This window comes from Ochlerotatus camptorhynchus, unplaced genomic scaffold (assembly GCF_037179485.1).
Source record: "Ochlerotatus camptorhynchus isolate MF236.1 unplaced genomic scaffold, CSIRO-AGI_Acam_v1.1 ptg000631l, whole genome shotgun sequence".
NCBI lineage: Eukaryota > Metazoa > Arthropoda > Insecta > Diptera > Culicidae > Ochlerotatus > Ochlerotatus camptorhynchus.
This window is the reverse complement of record NW_027041110.1, coordinates 311,355-334,903: the sequence shown is the minus strand read 5'-3', so window position 1 is coordinate 334,903 and position 23,549 is coordinate 311,355. Positions and strand designations below refer to the sequence as shown.

The 23,549-nt window shown below is 42.6% G+C and overlaps 1 protein-coding gene across 1 annotated transcript; it reads right to left on the bottom strand.

Annotated features, from left to right (window-relative positions):
* Positions 1-749: 749 nt before the first annotated feature.
* LOC135714223 (ubiquitin-protein ligase E3B) lies at positions 750-21,810 on the bottom strand. The gene is made up of 7 exons (XM_065237540.1): positions 21,022-21,810; positions 19,636-20,960; positions 3,427-3,598; positions 2,362-3,363; positions 2,176-2,305; positions 1,951-2,115; positions 750-1,896 (listed from the first exon to the last, which is right to left on the bottom strand). Exons 1-7 carry the CDS (start codon positions 21,192-21,194, stop codon positions 1,612-1,614), a joined length of 3,252 nt encoding a protein of 1,083 aa, XP_065093612.1. The 5' UTR covers positions 21,195-21,810; the 3' UTR covers positions 750-1,611.
* Positions 21,811-23,549: the final 1,739 nt, after the last annotated feature.

Sequence of the window (23,549 nt, the reverse complement as noted above, 5' to 3'; positions counted from 1 at the left end):
TTTAAACATTAATATTACATGACTTCAAACATGGAATACGTTTGAAATAAACCTTGTTTATTTTTGTGGCCAGAACAAACTGAGTTTACGTTTAAATTTACCTCAAATATTTTTGTTTCAACGATAAATTTTTCTGCGTGAAGACAATATTGCATACAAGAAACTGACATACAGATTGAATTCACAATGAACACACATAGGGGAAATGTAGGTAATGTCGGCCTACATGTCCCTAATTTGGGCCCATCGCTAAAAGTCTGCTATTTATCAATTTTATCTAGATGAACGCGTCATTAGGACGGTACTAATGGATATTTTTGATCGCTATTGAAAATTTAGTCAATTGCTGAATTTATGTATGGGCCCAAATTAGGGACACTTAGGCCGACATTACCTGCATTTCCCCTATATCCTATTCCTCACTCTCGCTATCTCCTGATTTTTCTCGCTCGAAGAGAATCAATAGGGTACAGGTACCAAAACGGTTACAAGATGTAGTTGTGATGTTTTCAAGCTAATTTGTTAAAAATCACATTTTTACTTCCTCTTAAAGTCCTCATTTTAGAGCAATGCATTTATTCCATCAGAAAATTGAATGAATGTTTTTCGGTGGACAACCAAATCTTGTGCATGTCGGTGAAATCATCGAGTATCTTCGATACAAGCCAAATATGTGTGACCATACTTACCCAGCAAGAGTTCCGGAAATTTCACAACTCAACAACGCAGAAAAAAGCACATCACAAGGATTCGCTAAATTCGTTCTGTACGAGTAATACTTTTTGTTTAATAACTCTGTATTCACTGACAATGAAAATTCGCTGTTCGCCTCTTCAACGATACACACTTTCCTACCAGGATATAGGTATAACTACTACGCAACATTGACACTGAAATTCTAAGATCAAGCCGACCTCAGGCTGCTATTTGCACTCAAAACCACGACTAAACTAATCTCCTTCGGGAGCTGCAATCCCATCACAAGCTAAACGGAAAGGAAATCGAATCTCTTGGGTTATTTTGCGGTAGATGCCTATTATGATTACACGCGATTTCACACTAAACATCGAAAAGCATCGTTTTTGATCAATGCTACCGCACACTGACGACCGCGGTTGTACCTACATGTGGCGCATGGAGTGGATAAGCTAATTGTTACTTAAATAATGTAATGTATAGAACTGTTCGTCTGCTTTTGTGTACAAAGTGTTTAACGTTTTTTTTTTTGAAAATAAATCTGGAAGAAATACAGTCATTCCGACGTTCTCGGTCCATTGTTTATATTATTTGTTTTACTATCACAGTTAATACATCATTTTTCTTCTTCCATAAGTGGTTTTTAGATTTAGTTTTTTTCCACAAGTGCCTGCCTTTAATTGTTGTAGCCACAGAATAGAAAAATATACCCTTTTGAATATGTATGTGTGAAGGACATCGATTTGGAACTACTATAGTGTTCCATTTGCAGGACAATAGGTTCCTCTGTGCTATTCTTTGCTGTTACTTCGATACAAAGGTGTAGAAAAATAACATCTTTGTATTGAAAATATACTTTTTCAAGGAAAATACCAGACGAGTACGGTTATTAGCGGTTTTCTCCCTGTTGTGGACTTACGACAACTCGAAGCCCGTATTGCTGGAGATGGCGTAGCGTAGCTTGTCCCGTAGCATGCTCTTCTTCTGATAGTTGGGTAGCTTTAACAGATTGAAGCACGTGGACGAGGTCGGTAGGCGGTTGAGGGGGTCCTTTTTCCGGATTGTGAAGAAACCTCTAATCACGGAACCAACGGTGTCGCCAATGTCCTCGTCATCACCGACCTCTACGCAGCGAATCGAGAATGGGGGTTCCAGGTGGGCAAAGCCCAGCAGCGGAGGCTTCGAGCAGCTGGTGACGAACTGAAAGTGGACGATAGTGGGACATAATGCTTTTTCGATTTCAAATTTACCTACCTTCAAAAACAGCTTCTTCTCCTCTTCGGTGAAATCTTTGGCAAGAATGTCCCACAGCCAACTGACAACGCGATGTCCATCGTGGAAACCTCCGTAGTACTGGGTGTGTTTCCGCAAATCCTTAAGATCTAGGGGAGCCGTATCACCGGAAATCAATCGCTGAAGCTGTAAACAAATGTAACAATCAGCAAGATTTCGTCAACTGGAATTACACTTCCGCCTTACCTCCGGAGTTGAGAACAGCGCTAACCAATCAGGATTGATTATGCTCCGGAAACCTCTTATAAAAGCAGCCGTTTGATCACGTATCTGCGTGTGCATGCGAAAGTACGCCATGTAATGGATGTAGTTTATCCTAAAGGAAGCAAAATTGATCTTAATTCCAGTATCAAAACCCAGCTTCCAACTTACTTATTTTCGTTATTCACTGATCTCGATTTCCCCCCGGGGTACAGCTCATGCGTCACAATCTTCCCCATCACGTCTTCATCCACGCTGAAAGTCAAATCTAAATCCGCCACATCGCCCTGGTAGTGCTTGATGAACGTCAAACTTCGGTACAGTTCCTTATCCAGCGAAGGCAGCTCGTCCATACAGCTGTACAGTGCTTGGTGCGTCTGTCCGAGAACTTGCGAGAGGAAAAACGAAGCAAATGGCACATCCACCACAATTCCCTCGTACACCGCTTTTCCCAACATTCTCCCGACAAACTCAAACAGCTGCAAGTGATTCTCCTGCATGTGCGACGTTGGTGAAGGATACAGCCTCTGTTCGGTGGTCGTCTTGAATAGGTTCAACGACGGATCGAACACTCGTTTGATCGTTTCCTCGAGGAACTCCTTAAACACTCCGTCCTGATCGATACCGGCCTCGTCTAGACCTTGCTGATTGACAAACCTCACCCGGATCACCCCCTTCAAGGCATGTGGAGGCAAAGCCGCCAGCTGCCTATAGCCATCCTCCACTATCCGATCGCGGTGCACGGTAACCAGTGCGGAACTCGGAGAGGCACAAGCCGACTCCGTCAAGCCCAGAACCGCCTTTTCGTTCTGGACAAACTTCCTAAACAGCTGCACGCGATCCTCGTGCGGTATAATGTGAGGCATCTTCTGCAGCAGAATCTGCGTATGCTTCTTGCCCTTTTCCAGATCGGTGAGGAAGTGCGATGGTCGGATGTCCCGGATGAGCCAGTGGTTCTGCGGCGCAAAAGACCGCCGACAATCGCGACGATACAGACACAGCAACAGGGTGTGCGTGGATACGAACAGCGGAGCACTGGTGACGGTTTTAATGTCGAATATCTGGTCCTGGATCGTCCGGTAGAGGAATGTGTTGAGAAAGTGCGACAGGGCGATGTAGTCGTTTAGGGTGAAGGGATTTTGCTGTTCGTACATTTCCAGATCGTCGAGAATGCTGCAAGAGATAGGAAGGGGGGGATTGATGAGAGGGTACTGGGTATTGGAGTTACAAACTTACGTGACATAGTGGGTCATGCAGTCACAGAATAGCGATAGCAGCAGCAAGGGAGGTTCGTAGTTTGGTTGATTGATTTGTAGCAGTTCGATGAAGCCTTTCATGCCGCAGGTTGGACCCAGCGATCCCAGCATTAGCCATAGGTCGTGCAGTACGGTGTCGTTGTAGCACAAACCTGGAAAAGGGAAAAGTTAAAGCATATACGGGGTTGTTATTCAACAAACTATTCAACTTTTGAACTTTCTTCTCAGAATTTCAGTAATTGTAGTGGTGATTCCGTTTTAAAGTAGCTTTGAAACAATTAAATTGAACAGCCTCAATTTTACCGAAAATTACCGAAGTCGGCGATAATTTCTAAGTGTGTAAGAGGCTATTGCAGAGAAATGTCTCAAAAGGTATCCTTAACTACCTTAGGATTATAGTTGGGAGAAAATGCTACACTAATATCAAAATAAGGTTGAAATCGATAATTTATTGCAGGGTGTCAACTAATTCACAATTTTGAAATTCCTTGATTTTTTCAGGTTTTGTAAAAAAAAACCAGATTACAAACATACACTTAAAACTATCATCTTTATTATATCGCGATTAGTTGAGAACAAGCATCAGTTCCAGTAATAATGACATTTTTTTTTAGTTTTATTAACGAGATTTTTAGAAGAAGGCACAGCTAAATATGATAAAGGGTGTCCACGATGAAATTGCCACACTATGAAATTGCTCTAACTTTTTAACCGTTGGGTAGAATTGAAAATGAAAATGAAATGAAAATTTGGGTGGATTTAATTCATAGTGCATTATTTACATCCTGCAAGTTTTAAAGTCCTGTGATCAAAACTCGCGGAAATGGAGTCGAAAGAACAGCTCGTGCGTGATAAAATCTTGCGCATTCATCACGAGAACAAGGATCTCTCGCATCGTTCCATCGCTAAAACGTTGGGAATCGCGAATTCCACGGTGTCGCGAGTGATTAAGCGGTTCGAGGAACGGTTGACCACCGATCGGAAGCCCAGAAGTGAAGGAAAAAGTATTCCGTACAACACCAAAAATCACAACCGCGTAGTTGGGGCCTTCAACCGAAATCCGAACGCCTCCGTTAGGGATGTGGCTAAGAAGCTGCACCTAAGCCGAAGTTTTGTCCAGAAGGCCAAAACTAAGGCTGGGCTTCGAACGTTCAAGGTACAAAAGGCCCCTAATCGCGACGAGAAGCAGAACAAGTCCGCCAAAACCCGTGCCAGGAAGTTGTACCTCAACATGCTGACGAAAGTTGAATGCTGCATCATGGACGACGAAACATATGTGAAGGCCGACTTCAAACAGATCCCCGGCAACCTGTTTTTCACGACCAAGGATAAGTTCAGCGTTCCGGAGCATGTCCGCACTCAGAAGATGTCCAAATTTGAGAAGAAATTCCTGGTCCTGGCAAGCCATCTGCACGTGCGGGAAGCGGAGTGCACCTTTCGTGACCCAGGACACGATGAACGGACAGGTGTACATAAAAGAGTGCCTCCAGAAGCGGCTGCTTCCTCTCCTGAAGGCCCACAACGTCCCAACAATCTTCTGGCCGGATTTGGCCTCATGCCACTACTCCAAGGACGTGCTGAAGTGGTATGCGGACAATAAGGTCAATTTCGTGCCGAAAATGTTCAACCCTCCCAACACTCCGGAGCTCCGCCCCATCGAGAAGTACTGGGCGATTATGAAGCAGCACCTTCTTAAACGACCTAAGGTAGTGAAGACAGTCGAGGAACTGAAGAAAGTATGGGTTTACATGCAAAAAACGGTTGATTCACAGGTTGTGCAGAATCTTATGGCCGGGGTTAAGGCCAAGGTGCGGGCATTTGCGTATGGACTGTAAATAAAATACGAGTAAAATGGTAAAATGAAGTTTAATAGTTATTTCTCAATCCCTGAAAATTTGATGGCAATCGGATGAAAACTCGAATTTCGCGATTCAATTTTGTGTGTGGCAATTTCATCGTGGACACCCTTTAGACGATTTGAATGATTATGTGGAAAAATAGGCCCAAATTCCTTCCTCTATCAAGTTCTTTTTCTAAATAATTAAAACGTCAGTAACAAACAAATTTAATGACATGAAAACCACATCACGCGGTCAGTGTAGTAAGCAGTTATCGCAGAGATCCAGGATTTGCTCACTGGACAGCAGCAAAACTGATACTTTATTATCTCCAAGGCACCAAAGCATGCAAGCTGTCGTACCGAAAAACTGGTGATTCCAAACCATCGGGCTATAGTGATGCGGATTGGCGATCCTTCAGCGGCTACGTCTTCGTTCAAAGCGGCGGTGCTGGGTAATGGAGTTCCCGAAAGCAATCCACTGTTGCTTTATAAACTATAGAAGCTGAATATATGGCATTCTCAACGGCAACACAATAAGTCATCTGGTGGAAAGGATTCTTTGATGAACTACATGGCGCTAAGGATACAATTACCATCAAGTGCGACAACAAGAGTACCATCAGTCTTGCTGAAAAAGAAGTTGGCTATTCAGCAAGAACCAACCACATTGATATCAGGCATCATTTCATCCGAGAGCAAGTGGAACTGACATCAACGTCCCCTCTAATCTTCAAACTGCGGACATCCACACTAAGGCACTATGTACCTGACTTGAAGCTAATTGAAAATCCAAATCTATTGGGTGTTGAAGAAATTCCGCTTCCGGGGGGTGTTAACATAATAAGCGTTGTATGATAATCAATTAATAAAAATAATTCTCTGCTACGACCTTAACTTGACTGGACACACTTTTCTATCACATCATCTGTGGGATGCAACTGATGAAATGGATACCACCCTGGAATTTGCAGCCGTTGACAGAGTTGTGCGCAAAGAGAGAGAGAGAGAGAGAGAAAGCGGTGAGAAAGAGGGGAAACAAAAAGAAGGATTATTCTTGTAACGAGTTTGCAATTGCGTGTAATTTGCCAAGAATAAAGAGTTTGATATTATGCGTAATAAACGTCTTCGATCATTGAAATCGGTTCGAAACCCAACACCCGCGACGTCGCGAAACCTTTCGAATTCGGTCGGTATACTCGTTTCGATCACAAATACCTGTTTTTCGGAAAATCGTATGAAACTAACCTCAAAATAGCTAACCCGCAACCCAACAATCAAGCTGCAACAGTAGGTGTAAAATTACCGGACTTCTGGAAGACGGACCCGGTCATGTGGTTTGCGCAAGCTGAACCGCAATTCGCACTTGCCAAGATTATCATCGACGAGACGAAATTTCACCATATTTCTGGCAAAAGTTGACCAGTCTGTCATTTGTCACATTGCCGATCTTGTTGCAACGCCGCCCGCCGAAAACAAATACAATGCCGTAAAAACCCGACTGATCGCTCGATTCGCCCTTTAGCCGGAAAACAGGTTGGAACGCCTGCTCGGAACGCACGATCTAGGGATCTACGTCCTACGCATCTGCTGTCAAAAATACAGGAACTTTCGGTTGGTATGGAAAAGCGGGCATCGAGCGGCTACTTTCTACCAGAGCCGGGTAAGATTCGCCAACGTGTGATTGGTTGGCAGCCGATCAACGCGAGGCTGTGCTAGTTGAGGATTAAGGGCCGTTTCTTCAACTACAGTATCATCAACGTGCACTGCCCACACGAAGCGAGACCCGACGACGAGAAAGAAGCGTTCTATGCGCAGCTGGAGCAGGTGTACGACGGCTGCTCGCAACGGGACGTCAAAATCGTCATTGGCGACATGAACGTTCAGGTAGGACGGGAGGCAATGTATAGACCGGCAATCGGGCCAAACAGCCTGCATTCCGTATCGAACGACAACGGCCAACGAAGCGTGAATTTTGCAGCCTCTCGAGGTATGGTAGTTTGAAGTACCTTTTCCTCCCGCAAGGATATCCACAAAGCCACCTGCAGATCACCTGACCAACACACAGAAAACCAAATCGATCACGTTCTAATCGACGGGAAATTCTTCTTCGAAATTATCAACGTCTGCACGTACCGCAGTGCGAACATAGATTCGGACCACTACCTAGTTGCAGTATGCATGCGCTCAAAACTCTCGACGGTGCATAACACCCGTCGAAGTCGTACGCCGCGACCCAACATTGTGCAACTACGGGACGCCGGAGTTGCTCAGGACTACGCGCAGCAGCTGGAAGTTGCTCTACCCACCCACTCTGCAGCGGCACTAGGTACTGCAATCCCGGACCGAAGAAACTGGTTTGACGTCGAATGCAAACTGTTAGTAGAGGAGAAGAATGCAGCACGGGCGAGAATGCTGCAACACCGCACGAGATTGAATGTGGAGCAATACAGACAAGCGCGGAACAGACAAAACTGGGTTTTCCGAAGGAAGAAGCGTGAGCAGGAAGACCGAGGACCGATTTCGCGAGGCGATAGAAAATCTGTACCGCGTAAACGACACACGGAAGTTCTACGAGAAGCTAAATAGTTCGCGCAAAGGCTACGTGCCGCAAGCCGATATGTGTAAGGACTTGGACGGTAACCTTCTCACGAACGAGTGTGAGGTGATTGAGAGGTGGAAGCAGTACTATGACGAGCACCTCAACGGTGAAGCAGCAGAAAACGAAGGTGGCACGGCAACATACCTTGGAGCACGCGCAGAAGACGACAGGCTACCGGCCCCTGATCTTCAAGAAGTTAAGGATGAGATCGGTCGGCTGAACAACAACAAAGCAACTGGTGTAGATCAACTACCAAATGAGCTATTAAAATACGGTGGTGAAGCACTGGCTAGAGCGCTGCACTGGGTAATTGCCAAGATTTTGGAGGAGGAGATATTACCGGAGGAGTGGATGGAAGGTGTCGTATGCCCAATCTACAAAAAGGGCGACAAGTTGGATTGCTGCAACTACCGCGCGATCACACTGCTGACCACCGCCTACAAGTTACTCTCCCAAATTCTATGCCGCCGCCTGTCAGCATTTGCAAGAGAGTTCGTGGGGCAATACCAGGCGGGATGCATGGGTACCCGCGCTACCACGGACCTAATTTTCGCGATTCGGCTGGTTCTGCAGAAATGCCGCGAATACAACGTGCCCACACATCATTTGTTCCGAGGGGGGCGACACATCTAAATCTCAAGTCTAGATACTCAACAAATCTCACACTAGCGAATCAATCTTCGAAAAATCTTCTTTCATTTCCCGCATCTACTTGCATCGTGCATCATCTTTTTGCAGGAAATCGTCTAAATCATCACCAATCTTCTTTCTATCTACTCAGCGTGCGCGCAGCTAGCCACAGCAATACACAATCTTTTCTGCATCGTAGATAGAGTCGTCCCCCTCGATTTGTTAATCGATTTCAAATCCGCATACGACACAATAGATCGAGATCAGCTATGGCAGATTATGCACGAGTACGGATTTCCGGATAAACTGACGCGATTGGTCAAGGCGACGATTAATCGACCGGGATCGAGTGATGTGCGTTGTTCGAGTATCGGGGACACCCCGAGTTCAGATTGACGGTGATGAAATCGAGGTGATCAATGAGTTCGTGTATTTGGGCTCACTAGTGACCGCCGAAAATGATACCAGCAGAGAAATTCAAAGACGCATTATGACAGGGAATCGTGCCTACTTTGGACTCCGGAGGACGCTCCGGTCGAATCAAATTCGCCGCCGCACGAAGTTGACTATCTACAAGACGCTGATTAGACCGGTTGACCTCTACGGCCACGATACCTGGACTATGCTCGTGGAGGTCCAACGCGCCCTTGGTGTTTTCGAACGGAAGGTGTTGCGTACTATCTACGGTGGAGTGCAGATGGATGACGGAACGTGGAGGAGGCCCAGTCGTCATGGTCATCGAAAAATATTCGTCAACGCAGAGTTGAGTTCTTGTACGCACGTTTTCATTAGAGTGGACTCCGTGAAACGATCGCTCCAGCATCCATCCAGCGAACTGATAAATACATGGATGTCATCATATCTGGGAAGACTCAGCGCATTTCGATCGACCGATTTAAACCTGCTTTTATGTGCAACCCTGACTTGGAACATCATCCTTCGGACGATCACCGAACTAAAGTTACACCACAGGACACCGGATTAGATTTTTGGTGTAACTGGGGGGAGCCTGTGGGATGCAACTGATGAAATGGATACCACTCTGGAATTTGCAGTCGTTAACAGAGCTGTGCGCGAAGAGAGAGAAATAATGTCGGTGAGAAGAAGGGAAAAGAAAAAGAAGGATTATTCTTGTAACGCCGAGTTTGCAATTGCGTGTAATTTGCCAACAATAAAGAGTTTGATATTATCCGTAATAAACGTCTTCGATCATTGAAATCGAAAAAAAAATCACCACTCATCCTAACGTTGATTCCATAGCCTACCGTGTTTCAAGCAGAAGTCCAAGCAATTCTTGAAAGTTCTCAAATTTGATTGCGTAGAAATTATAGACATTCGAATAGCTGCATTATGTCTGATAGCCAAGCAGCACTAAATGCTTTTAAATCAGCAACATGTAATTCTAAACTTGTATGGGAATGTGCAATGTCACTCCAAAAATTGGCCTGCCAAAAACCAAGTGAACCTATTATGGGTACCTGGTCACTGTGGAATTCAAGGGAATGAGAAAGCCGACACACTAGCTAGGCTTGGATCATCTCAACAATTTATAGGACCAGAACCATTCTGTGGAGTTTCTGCTTGCTCTCTTAGAATGGAGTTCAAAAAATGGGAAAAAATGAAAGTGAAGACCAATTGGGACAACACTCTCATTGCTAGGCAGTCGAAACGGTTTATTAATCCGAGCCAGTGTTTGGAAATCTGTCAACATGCTATTGAACTACCGTGTGTCAGGTTCGTAACTGGTCATGAATAGATATTCACAAATGAGTGAAGTGTCAGACACCTTTGCCGAATAAGAGTATTCAGTTTTGTAGCACCAAATGAATGAACAAAACGAAGAACGATGGTTGCAGAAAAAAAAAACGATCTCAACAGTTCACCGAATAACGCGTTCAATGATTGTATACAACTTTGAACTGCACATATCTTCTCTTCGTGTCTACCGCACAACTTTGCCGTACAGATCCATACAAAGCAGTGGATGATACATAAGGAATCGCAAACGTCATCTTTCTGCCGCACCAACTCTGGCAGTAGCACAGCGCAGCTAGGTAGGTACATAAGAAACATTCCTTCGTCCTGCGGTACATTACGAGCGAATAAGGGTAGAAATAATCGAAGAAATGGAACGCGGATAAGTTAGTTAGTTTTGATTTATTATGAACACGGATCAATGTCATGGTCGGTTTTAAATGAATGAAACTAAATTTATATACTGTCAAGAAAACTCTGATATTAAAGTTATATGAATAGATAACTTCCTGGTATCTTCGGGGAAATTGTTAACTGTCCTTCTTTTGGTACAATGTGTCTTCCAGCGGGGACACCGTAACATCCGTAAAAGTGATAAATTCATGAAATTGGAGTTAGAGCTGCGCAGTTATTAGCGGAAGCACTTATTGGTGAGTTTTAAGAAAAAATATGGGGTTTTGGTCCAAATATGTACCCTGGAGGGCTAAGGCTGGTCCATTAAAAGATCCGAAACATGCGTAAAAGTGGTCAATTCATTAAACTGTTTCTAGAGCTCCATTTTTTTTTGCGAACACTCTTGTTGATGTGTTTTTCGAATTAATTTCATATTGTGGCCAGAATATTGATGATCACAGACTGGTCCTCCGGAAGATCCGGAACATCCGTAAAAGAGGGAAATAAATTAAACTGGTCCTAGAGCCCCATGTTTTTTTTTGCGCAAGCACTTGTTGATGTGTTATCTGACTGAATTTGGCATTGAGGCCACAAACAAGTTGTCCAGATGATCCAGATTATCCATAAAATGGTCCATCAAGCTTGCTACAACGTATGAAAAATCCGTGAATGGGTGTCTTCGGGAAAGTTTTCATATATTTTTTGGACAACTTTGCAGCAAGGTTGCAAAGACTCATTTCAGCTAAAACAATGTTTTTCTAAATTATGAAATAATTAGATGCCATGATCAAATATTGAATTTGTAGGATACAAGAAGAGGTTGCAAAAAATGTGTTTGACATATTAAACCTGTTTATTTCACTTCATGAGAGTCACAATCAGCGATTTTTCACAAACTCACTCACTCACTCACTCACTCACTCAGCGATCAGCAAATCGCTGATTGTGACTCATAGAAAGCAAAATTTACAGGTTTTATGTTTCCAACGCATACTTTGTAACCTCTTCTTGTAAGTTACTAGTAAAACATGCCATCATACCATCTTTTGGTTTTATTATTCCGAAAAACATTATTTTAGCTGAAATGAGTCTTTGCAACCTTGCTTTGCAGTGACCTTGGTCATCAGAACAACTTTGCAGTGAACAGTTATTTCTCAGAATGCCAAAATCTTGAGATATGATACATGCACAAGCTCTTACGTACACTAGCGCAGTGTACGTAAGTGCTTGTGCATGTATCATACACATACCGAAATCAGAACAGCTGAACGTTATGTAAAACTTTGACCTTTACTTTATAATATCAAAACATTTTCAACCTTGTTTAAATTATCAAATCTTGTCATTTTAGTGGAGATTTAGTTTCAAAGTAGCTGAAAAGCAATTGAATTGAATTGCATACATTTTACCGAAAAGTTCAGCTGTTCAGATTTCGGTAAAAATTACCGAAGTCGGCGATAATTTCTAAGAGTGTATTGTCCATCATTTGAAAGGACTTGGTTAGTTTAGCAACTATGTGTGTAGAAGCCTGTATATTCCAAGTAAGTCAGGATCTTGTGATAAAGCACATATGCAATCCCAAGCAACATTTTAAGTTTTATAAAATACTACAAAGCTACTATAAAACAAAATTCATAAAACCCTGGTCAAGAAAGCTTTGCCATTGATGCATCAACCAAAACCTCATTGATGCTAGAATCTGTCTAGTTGGCCCACTCTGGAGAAGGTTCTGAAGGGTCTATTTTCGAAGCTCTTCAAGATTGATTTACTGCAAAATGGTTGTACGATAAACGCATTGAGATCCATTTCAAAACCGTATTTAAGCTACAATAAAAGCTATTTGGCAACAATTAAAACCATTATCCGAGCCATTTACCCTAGCTGCTTGCTAAGTTCACTAGAAAAACAACAACCAAGATAAAAAGGATTCATAAATACCATCCGATCTTATCAAAATAATTCAAATAAAAACTGATCGTAAAAAAAATCCTGGCGAATTTCCAAAACTATAAAATAGTTCTCATGAAGTGGCCTAGTTTTAGGTGCCATATAAAATTTTAAGGGAAATGTACGTGAAAACATCGAAAAACTTGAGTCCGCCCACGGAAAACATCGATTTTACTAATTATTTTACATCAAGAAAAAAATTTATTCTTCAGATCGATCATTAAGCTTAGCCAAGATTTTTGTTTCTCATGATTTTTGCATTCTAAATATTTTCTCATTGCTAAATTAATTAAAATAAAGTTATATCCAAAGAAATATAGATTGAAAATCGAAGATTGTAAAAAAACCGAGGGGACGAAAGTAATCTGTTCTACATTTCTTTTAACGAATTTCAATAAAATTTGCTTAATTTTCTCAAATTTGTTTTGGATAAAATCGATTCGTTTTGAATTAACGCGCGCATTTCGATATTATCCGATTTCATCCACTATTCATCGATAATCTTCAATGTGTTAGAATTATCGAGCATTATGCTGATATTATTTTTAGTGTGTAGCGTGATGTGACCTGCCACTTTCTGAGCATCTGCTTTTGTGATTGTTTCAAACCCTTCAAGCTACAAGTACTAACTCAGTGTTCACTCGGCTGTCGACAAAAGCAGGCCACTCTCGATGTGTGCTACGCGATCGTCTGTTTTCTCGGCAGCAACCATTGTGTGGTCCTCCTCATTGTTCTTCATCAGCAGTTCTTTCGGTCGATGCGTCGTCGACTTTGGAAAGCAACCGTTTCGTGATGAGTGTGTGAGTGCTGACCACGTTTTGCGTCCATTGCTGCAATGGACGCGCTCTGACCCTCGTTGGCGTACAACAATTTGCCATACAATGAAACTACTAGAAGCGGCTCCAGTTCTGATGGAGGAGGCTTTTTGGATAGCGGAAGATAAAGTGTTTATTGTGTTGTACCTTTTGAATATAGTTTTAAAATGTATTGTATAGTGACCAAGAATCCTCGGCTCTGTAAAGTTAATTCGGTTGAGCCTTATCAAATAAATTAATAAATAAAAAAAAAAAAAAAACAAGTACTAACTCTGGAAGCAACGAAAATATCTGCATGGAGAGTTGGTGACCAAATATATATTATATTAATTGAGGACTGTATTTTCCATGAATGTCAGGTTCATGAGATATAAATAGCGCATAAAAAATCTCATATATATACACTTACGCCACCTAGTGTCTGAACTCTGAACTTATATGTCCACCATCCAAAAGATCTTAGTCACCTGAAAATGTTTGCCGAACACAGTAACTTGCTATATCGCCGGGATCACGGGGTATTCCATTTTTGAACCAATTAAATCAAATCCCACGTGTATTAAATTTACGGGATTCACTCGTGTAATCGGAAAAAAAAACTCTAGAACAAAGTACTGCGGACACGAGACGAGGCGCCCACTGTTGTGGCGACGGTGCGGCATCATACAACATGCCAAAAGATCATGTGGATGAAGTGTGGCGTAAAGCAAACCTCGACAAGCTTTTTTACCATGCTAACAGATGCCACTCCGCCGCCATATCAGAAACTAACCTGACTAACATCATGTTGACGTTCGCCACATGCAATGTTTCAGCATTATGTTTTGACATGCCACATCGCCGCCACAGTAGTGGGGCAGTGGGTGTCTGACATTGATCGAGGTTGCATGCATGTTTTGTGGAATGAGAGGAATGTTGTCATGATGTTTTGACTTGCTAGCACATGCCACATCACCACAACAGTGGACGACACCTTAACATTGCGACCAATAAAGAAAATTCAGTCAAGAACATGATGGTTACTAGGGATTATATTTTGTTGGAAATCCTCTGAAAAAGTTTTCAGGAATATAGTATTTCAATGGTTAAACTTCTTAAGAATATATACGCAAAATTAGGAACCTGGCAATACAAAATCTCCCCTAATAACCCACGTCATTCGATGTGAAAAGTTAATGTTCACTTTATGCAACAGCTTTTGACCATTCATATTCAGTGTCATTACATGTTGCTGAATATGAACCATTCACCAGTGTTATACTGCGATACGCAGATGTATCATGAACAGAAACTTACGCACACAATCCATGCCGAATGGTACACACGAATATAAAGATTCTTTCGATGATACCGTCAGTAGTAAATCGTTTGTGTGAACGTATTTGATCATCGATGTAGCAAGATTTATTTTTCTCTGTTTCTTTATGTGCCATGATTCGTTGTCCCGCCGATTGGAAGATTGCCGTAAAAGCTCAACGCAGATGTCGCCACTGCATGATGATGATAATGTTGACAGACTGCATATAAAATTCGTGAAAATTAGCGTTAAATCATAATTTTCATCAAGCCTGTGTAAAATTCTTCCAATATAACATTCGAATTGCAGAAGAAAACGTTTTTACGATCAGACTGATGTGCAACTTTGACTTTTCCAGTTGAACTTTCATAAGATATATTCATTTCATTTCGCGGCTCCAACAATGCTGCATCGTAAATATGATGTAAACAGAAGTAAATTGCTCAATTACTCAAAATAGAGATGATTTGTCATCTTGCTATCACTTTGAAGACCATCTAGCACCATTTTATAGTATGGTGCGTGTTGAGTAAAGCAAGTTCCGTTGCGTTTTCCGTCGAAAATTGTGAGCATCAATATGTTTGCTAACAAAAGGCCAAAATGGACATTTATTGAATATTGGCGTCCTATAAAACCAATCTCCATTACCACCAGCATGATACAACCTTTCCTAAGTAAATTCACTTAATTTCCACTTTCATCCTAGTGGAAATCGCACATATTCACCATTTTCCGAAAAATGCCGCTGCGCAGGAGGTAACCTCTCCCTGTGGGTGCAAACTTGTTATGCATAATTTGCCATGAAAACATCTCCGATTCATACCGAAATAATAACAAATAGTTTTCAAACACGTTTTCTTACACGATTCAAGCAAAAGTTTCCACGGGAAATTATTAGTTTTTCTTTATGGACCGATTTGCCCCAAAAAGCGTCTGTTTTACTTGGAAAATTTGGAAACTATCCTCCTTCTAGTAGTTCTCACTTCGAAATGTAGGTGGCGAAAGCTTGGAAAAGTTTCACTGCAAAACGCCAATACAATGAAATCAGTTTAGTTTACTGACACATGGGGGTTCAACGGTTGCGGAAATACACGTGAATTATTCAGTGAACAGTGAAAACTTCAAACACTGACTAGCAAAATTCTTGAACTATCAAAGAAAGATCTCAGTATGTACTGTCCATGTAAATATCACTTGAAGCTAATAGGAAAACTTCAAGATGACATGTGTCGATTATGTGGCATAGAAAAAGAAGACTCTGAACACCTGCTATGCTCTTGTATAGCAATCTTCAATAAGAGGCGTATTCTTCTGGATAAGGGGCAGACAGAACCCTTTGATATTTGGAATTCAGTTCCCAGCCAAGTAGTGCAATTCATTCGAAATGTAATACCTGACTGGGAAAATGCTTTCGGTCAGTCTATGTTGGTCGCTTCATTAAATGGTGATACGACATGCTGATAAAGCAATAATAAAACTGGGAATATATCACAATAGATCTAAGTATGTACTGAACACGGTGATCAAAATACCCAACACATGAAAAAAAAAGTTGATTCCATAACGGCCTTTTTCAGAGCCAACGAGTAAAGACTTCCGCTGTATTTGCTTCAGACTATTTTAGACTTACTGTCAGAATTTGATTAATTGCAAAACGTCCTTAGAATGTTGCCCAAAACTTTTTAGGAATTAATCTCAGAATTTTCCCCGATATTCTCTAGGAATCCTCCACAGAATTATTATGAAATCGCCACATAATTTAAAGTTTCTCTGGAAAATGTATTAACCCAGCTTCTGAATCCCGAAAAATTCCTTCCAATCGAACCTTGATCTTTGTTATCAAATCTACGATCTTGAAAATCTAAAATCTGGAACGTTCAAAGCTAACGAGTCCTCTGTATACAGTTCTTAAGAGAACTTTAATGATAGTTTTTTAAACAGCAGTTAACAAGCAAGGTCAAGGTTTTCGTACACAGCCTCTGTAAGATTATTTTTTTCGGAAGATGTATTGGCTGAAATGTGTTTTCCGTAAGATCATTTAACTACATTTCAGCATCTGTTCATGTCAGATTTCGTTAATTTTTTAAGCAACCCACTCACTATGGCGAGTATCCAATGAGACTTGATGATGGTCAGTTATTACCTGATGTATCTGTGATTTCCAGGGATTCCTTGCCGCAAGCAGGACGTCGTGATCTTCTACCAAAACGCCGGTGGGATGAATTCTGATGTTGAATCCTAACAACAGCCGTAAATCTACTGGTGGAGGTGTCCTTGTAGCTGTCCGTGGCAGGTTGGAGGCAAAGGCCAGCGAGAACAATTCATGGAACTATGTGGAGCAGGTTTGGACAGCCATCAATCTGGGTGATCGCACACTATTTCTATGCGCTCTGTACATTCCACCTGATCGAGTCTGCGGCAATGAACTCATCGATACTCACTGTCGATCAGTTTTCACAGTTATCGAAAGTGCCACTCCAGTTGATGAGATATTCATTTTTGGTGACTTCAATCTGCCAGGCGTTTCGTGGAGTCCATCTCATAGCGGATTCCTGTACCCAGATCCTGATAGCTCTACATTTCACGCAGGAGTCATTAGCCTTTTCGACAACTACAGCGCACCGACGCTTTCTCAAATTAACCATGTAGTTAACGAAAATGATCGTAGTTTGGACCGCTGCTTCTTGAGCACACAGGACAGGGCTCCATTAATTTCCTCGGCTCCTTGTGCACTAACTAAGCTAGTTCCATATCAGCCTCCTCTAATTGTCACTGTTGAGGACAAACTCGTGCGTGATTTCGACGACTATCCTGCTACGGTTTCTTATGACTTCCGTAAAGCTGACCACCGTAGTATCATAGATGTATTGTCTAGCATGGTATGGGAGAACATCCTTGATCCAGATGACGTTGAGGCTGCAGCGCAAACATTTTCACATGTCTTGGCATATGTCATTGACAGACACGTCCCGCAAAGAACTCACCACAAAGTGTCTCAGTCTCCCTGGCAGACGAGAGAGCTACGTAGGTTGAAGTCAATCAAGAGAGCAGCATTGAGAAGATTTTCGAAGCATCGCACGCTTCCTCTGAAACTACATTATGTGAGGCTGAATCACATGTACCAGCGAGCCAGTCGTGAATGCTTTTCAAGTTTCCAACGAGGCATCCAGCGCGAACATAAGCTACACCCGAAACATGGAAATATGCTTTCCATCTTGCTGGAAATTTGCGCACATGTTACATCGTTAAGTGCCGTTTCGAAGCTATTCGAGCTAGTGATTATGGAACCGTTGCTGTCCCATTGCACGCAGTATTTGAGTGCTGATCAATATGGGTTTACTGTCGGCCGCTCTACAACCACCAATCTGCGGTGTCTCACATCGTATATAACCGAAAGCATGTCGGATCGGGTTCAAACGGACGTTAACCAAGTTGAACCATGCTATTGCGATTGCTAAACTCGGCAGGCTCGGTGTATGCGGTAATCATCTGAGTTGGCTTCGATCACATCTTACCGGTCGGCAACTAAAGTTTGCCATAGGAGATTGCAGATCAGCTAGCTTCTTCGCCACAACAGGTATACCTCAGGGAAGCCACATGGGACCGTTGATTTTTATACTGTACTTCAACGACGTGCATCTGGTCATCGAAGCTCGTCGGTTATCATATGCAGATGACCTCAAAATCTTCCTACGAATCTGCTCCATTGCTGACTGACACTTTCTTCAACGTCAACTGAATGTATTCGCTAGTTGGTGCAGGTTAAACAGAATGGTAGTGAACCCAGCCAAAAGCTCCGCTATTACGTTCTCACGAAAACAACAACCGATAATATTTAGCTATGACCTGCTTGGCTCGACAATCGAACGCGTGAATCAGGTGAAAGACTTGGGTGTGATCTTGGCTTCGCAGCTTTCATTCAAGCAACACATTGCATATGTAGTCGATAAGGCGTCAAGCACTTTAGGGTTCATTTTTAGGATAGCTAAAAACTTCACTGATATCTACTGTCTAAAATCTCTCTACTGTTCGCTTGTTCGATCGACGCTTGAGTATTGTTCAGCGGTTTGGAACCCAAACTACAGGTTTGGAACCCAAACTACAACAACGGTGCCGAGAGAATTGAATCTGTTCAACGTTGCTTTCTTCGTTTTGCGTTGCGTAGAATGCCTTGGAATGATCCGTTTTGATTACCCAGTTACGAAAGCCGTTGTCAACTTATCGACCTAGAACTCCTCCGGACTAGAAGAGACACAAGCAGAGCCCTAACCGTGGCCGATATCCTGCAAGGAAGGACAGATTGCGAGGCTATCCTGAGGTAAATTGACCTGAATGTTCAACCCCGACCACTTCGTAATAACCTTATGCTAAGACTGCCTCTACGTCGCACAAATTATGGAGCATACGGTACGATTTGCGGACTGCAGAGAATATTCAACAGAGTTGCATCTGTTTTCGACTTTCATCTCTCCCGTGATGCGCTTCGTCGAAAGTTTTCTTCTGTTTTTCGCTGGCAGGAGTAACTGATTATAAGATGTATGTTTTTTAATGTTTTTAATGTTATGACCATGCTTGAATGTATTTTTTTTTACCATAGATGATAAGGTTAACATCATTGGGGCTTCATCCAGCCTGTTGATGTAAAACAACAACAAAACAATAAAACAATAAAAACTGTATGAAAATCCTACATAACTCGATTGGGTGTAGTATTCTTTCAAACATGAGCTATAATTAGCAACAGCACCGCGCTATTGGCAGAATTCTGAACTAAAATAATCTCCCCAAATGAAGGCCTAGGTGTACTAAGGATCAACTTTACTGAAGACACAACGCTTCCGTAATCCAACCGTGAGTAGCTTAATTTATGCCACGATTTGATATTCCTTCGACGCCCACTGTGAGACACTTACCGGACAAAATATCCAACCGCAGCTGCGAGAGCGCATTCAGCGCCGAATGGTACATTGCACAGGTCAGCGCCACTCGGGACATCTCCGCCGAGCCAATCTTCCGGAAAGACTTGCTAGTCTTCTTCTCTCCCTGGCCACCGCTCTTGATGGAGCTCCTTTCGAACGTCAACGCTCGCTTCAGCAGATTTCCGGTGCTGTTGCCACTCGGGATGGCATAGTCAATCGTTTCGTATCCCACGGCCAGGTCCTTAAGATTTCCCCCCAGAAGCAGTTTGACGATACGATGATTCCACAGGAGGTGGATTTGCTTCTTGATGAGCGGAAGGTTTTCGCTCTGCAATCGTTGCTTACCCGGGGTAAACCAGCCGAGCAGTTCGTGCCACTGGGTAAACGTTCCGGCCGATTGGCCAACGCTTTGCAGGATTCCGTTGAGAAGCTGAGTCACTACGAAGGTGAACGTTGGATACGCAAGTTTCGAGGCATCCTCCGGCGGTTCCAGATAGTACAGGTGTACGATGTTGGAGAGGAGCGACAGGAGATGCGAGTTTTGAAGGGTGTTCTTCACGAACTTCATGGAGGCTCCGGTGCTGAGGAGATCCAGCGACTTCTCCAGGATATGGTGTGATTGTAGATTGGTAAGACACTCTGGGGTGAATTGTTCCAACTGGAAGGTAATGCCCGGAACGGAGAGGATCTGCACTAGGAACTGGGACATGAGGTTTTCACTGAAATTACTGGAAATCAGTGGACGAACGGCAAGCGTCATTATGGCCGTCAAGGAGATGGGTTTGATTGTTATAACTGTCCGACAGGTTCCCTTCACCAGGACGTTTCGCAGATTCAGATAGAATCCTTTTTGTACTAAATCGCCCATGATATTGCTGCACAGTTGTAGCATTCCCGGTTTCAGTCCGGCCAGGGATTTGTTCCTCAGCAGCACCCAGCTGTTGGTTGAGGTGAATGCCACCAAAGTGTGCAAATATAAGGCCAATGATATGCTATCGCTGTGGGCTTCCGGTCGAAGCTGCTCGATGGCCATGCAGCAGCGATACAGTAGCTTCTTGATGTGTCTGATCCAGGCAAGACTGAAGTCCTTGTTTAACGCAACACCGATGTAGCTGGTTTTCGGCGAATCGGACTCGAGACTAGCCGTCAGATAGCGACAAAGACGCTCCAAGCGATCATTGTTTGTTGTTTCCTCCGTGGAATCCGACTTCCATTGCAGAAGGAAATGCGAAGCAACGTGATATACCTGAAGACAAGGCTTCAGTTCGATGTCTATCGTAGGATTCGTCACCGGTGGTAGGAGGGTGTCAAATTCTTCCCTGAAATAGAAATTAGTCCTGATCGTCTCCGTTTCATAATGCTACTTACAGGGCTACTTACAAAATCAACCTTCTAAATTTCGTCCTCGCCAGCCAGCCGCGGATGTTCTTCTGCAGCAGCACGATCGATTTGTCGCGTTTCTCCTCCATGGCCCGCTCGTTGGCACGTTCCTCCCGGGCGGCTTTGGTTTGCTCCAAAAAACTATCCTTTTTCGTTTCCGTTCGCCCAAACATTGTCCGCTTCCGCTGTGATATCGATTTTTCAATCTCAAACGAAAACGAATTCGCTTGCCGCTGTGTGTCTGCCCGTTCTTCTTTGCATATGCCCAGCCCGCCCAGTGGCAGGTAATTGAATCAAATTGAATCCAATTGAAACCGCTTTTCGCGACCGCGTCCCGCAAGAATTAGCGAAGCATCACGATTAAATTCGCTAAAAAAAAAACAAACACACGTCCGCCGCGGACACAATGCACTACCGTACAGTCTGTTTTTGTTTTGATTCGGCAACCACCCACGCAAACAGACACGGATACCGAGCGCGCCTGACCACGACGAAGGGATGGAACAAAAAGAACAATAACAAGATTATGCTTCCACCATCAGCTTCTTCCACAGCCACAGGCAGCAGACGACGAAAATGACAGGGAAAAGTTTTTCCCCCGAAGAACTGACGCACCCAAACAAATTTCGACTTTATCCGCGACGATACCCAACTTTCGGCAACTGAAGACTAGCTGAAATTGTGCTCCGTGTGATGAGTTCCGTATTTCGATGGGTTTTCGCGCGATTTCACACCATTTTGCACGGGAAAATTGGATTTTTCAGCTGCCAATCGAATTTTCACTGCACTTCCACTCTTGGCTGTCGTTTTGTCGTATTTTTTTTATCGCAGCTGATTTGTTTTTCTTTTTTGATTGGGTATCGTGTAACTGTCAATTCGGAGGAGATGGATTCTGTCATGCTTCCTAGGTGTGTTGCATGCAACATTCTTGAGCCCAACTTAGCAGAGATCAAAACCTTACGTGAAACACGGCAGTTCAATCTTACTCAGAGAGAGAGAGAGAGAGGTGCTCTACTCAGATGAAAGAGACATTTAATTAAATTAAAACATAAACATACTTTGCCGAAAATACTTAAAATATCTGTCAAGACGAAGACGGATACAATCCAAACTTTCGTTTAGCGGAGAATACGTAAAATAACTGTTAGAATGGCATCGACGACTCTGAAAGTTGTAATGGAACCATCAACTTGAATTATAAAAAAAAAAACCTTGTTGTCAAATTGTATACTCAGTATAACTGAAAAGAACCCTTTAATGGGTACAATTTCACCCATTTTGAGGTAAAGTATGTTAACCCAATCATTGGATAAAAAAAAATACCCATTAATGGGTAACTAATACCCATAAATGGGTATATGTTACCCGTTAGTGGGTAAAAGTTCATCATCAATGGGTATTTTTACCCATTTAATGGATTCATTGGCTTTACTTGAAAATGGGTGAAATTGTACTCAATAATTGTACCATAGAGGTAACTCTAAGACCACTGGGTCCCGAAGAAAATCATTATTATTTTTGGCTCACTCAGTACCAGAACAACGGTCCCAAGCAGTCCCAAGCTATTTCACTCACCCCTGCATGTCCTGCATGAATCCACACACCCCTGATGTTATCTGTCAAACGTTCATAGCGAATCAAAACAAACATAGTGTAGTAATAGAATTTCAACTAGAATAGGGTACGTTAATCGTTTGCTTGGGACCAATAGGCTACTAAAGTGGTGAGCCAATTTAAAATCGTTAGTTTCGTATTGATGTTGATTGTACTTAGAAAAAATCACCGACTTCGGTAATTCATTTACCGAATTCTCAACAGCTGAACGGTCGGTAATGTTTTCGGTAATCGAGAACATTACCGAAAAATCTGTAAACTGGATCAGCAAAATTAGCTGTCAAATTTACCGAACGATCGGTAACGTTTACCGATGTGCATTGCTTGATTTGTAGTCGACTTTACCGGAGAACTGTAATTTTGAGGACGATATGCAAATCGAAAATTACCGAGAGATTTGTAATTTTCTAAAAAGGTAACCGACTCAAGTGTAATTTTCTTTAATATTGTTTCATGGTGGCGGTCACTGCAACCCATGCAAAAATTTGGCTGTTGTGATCAATAAGTTAGTGTTGCAAATTGCACCACCAATGAACAAAACCAAGTTTTTGTCGGAAGGATTCGGCGCTACACTGAAAACAAGGAAGCTTTGGAAGAATATTCCAAATGCTGTTTTCAGATCGTCGCCAACGGAAATGGAACTTGGACCGACAGAAAAAACAAGCAACAACATCGGCCATCTGTAATCGGTATTTATTTAGATAACGAAAATTAATTATTTACGGAAAATATCTATACGATTCACTCATTTTGGTGTTGAATAACAGCTTCCATAATTTCACAAGCACGAACGCTTTTAAAGTCGATCGAAAATAACAATAATTAATTAATTTATTTATCTTTATTAGGGAGGCTTTCAGCCTGGGGCTGGTTCGCCTCCAAAATAACAATATGGTGGATTTGACGTTTACCTA

Excerpts from the sequence above, each read along its gene's own strand:
- LOC135714223 (XM_065237540.1), bottom strand. The coding sequence starts at position 21,194 with ATGTTTGGGCGAACGGAAACGAAAAAGGATAGTTTTTTGGAGCAAACC. Across the intron at positions 3,364-3,426 it reads TGCATGACCCACTATGTCAC|CATTCTCGACGATCTGGAAA; the intron begins GTAAGTTTGTAA and ends TATCTCTTGCAG. Across the intron at positions 2,116-2,175 it reads CGCTGTTCTCAACTCCGGAG|CTTCAGCGATTGATTTCCGG; the intron begins GTAAGGCGGAAG and ends ATTTGTTTACAG.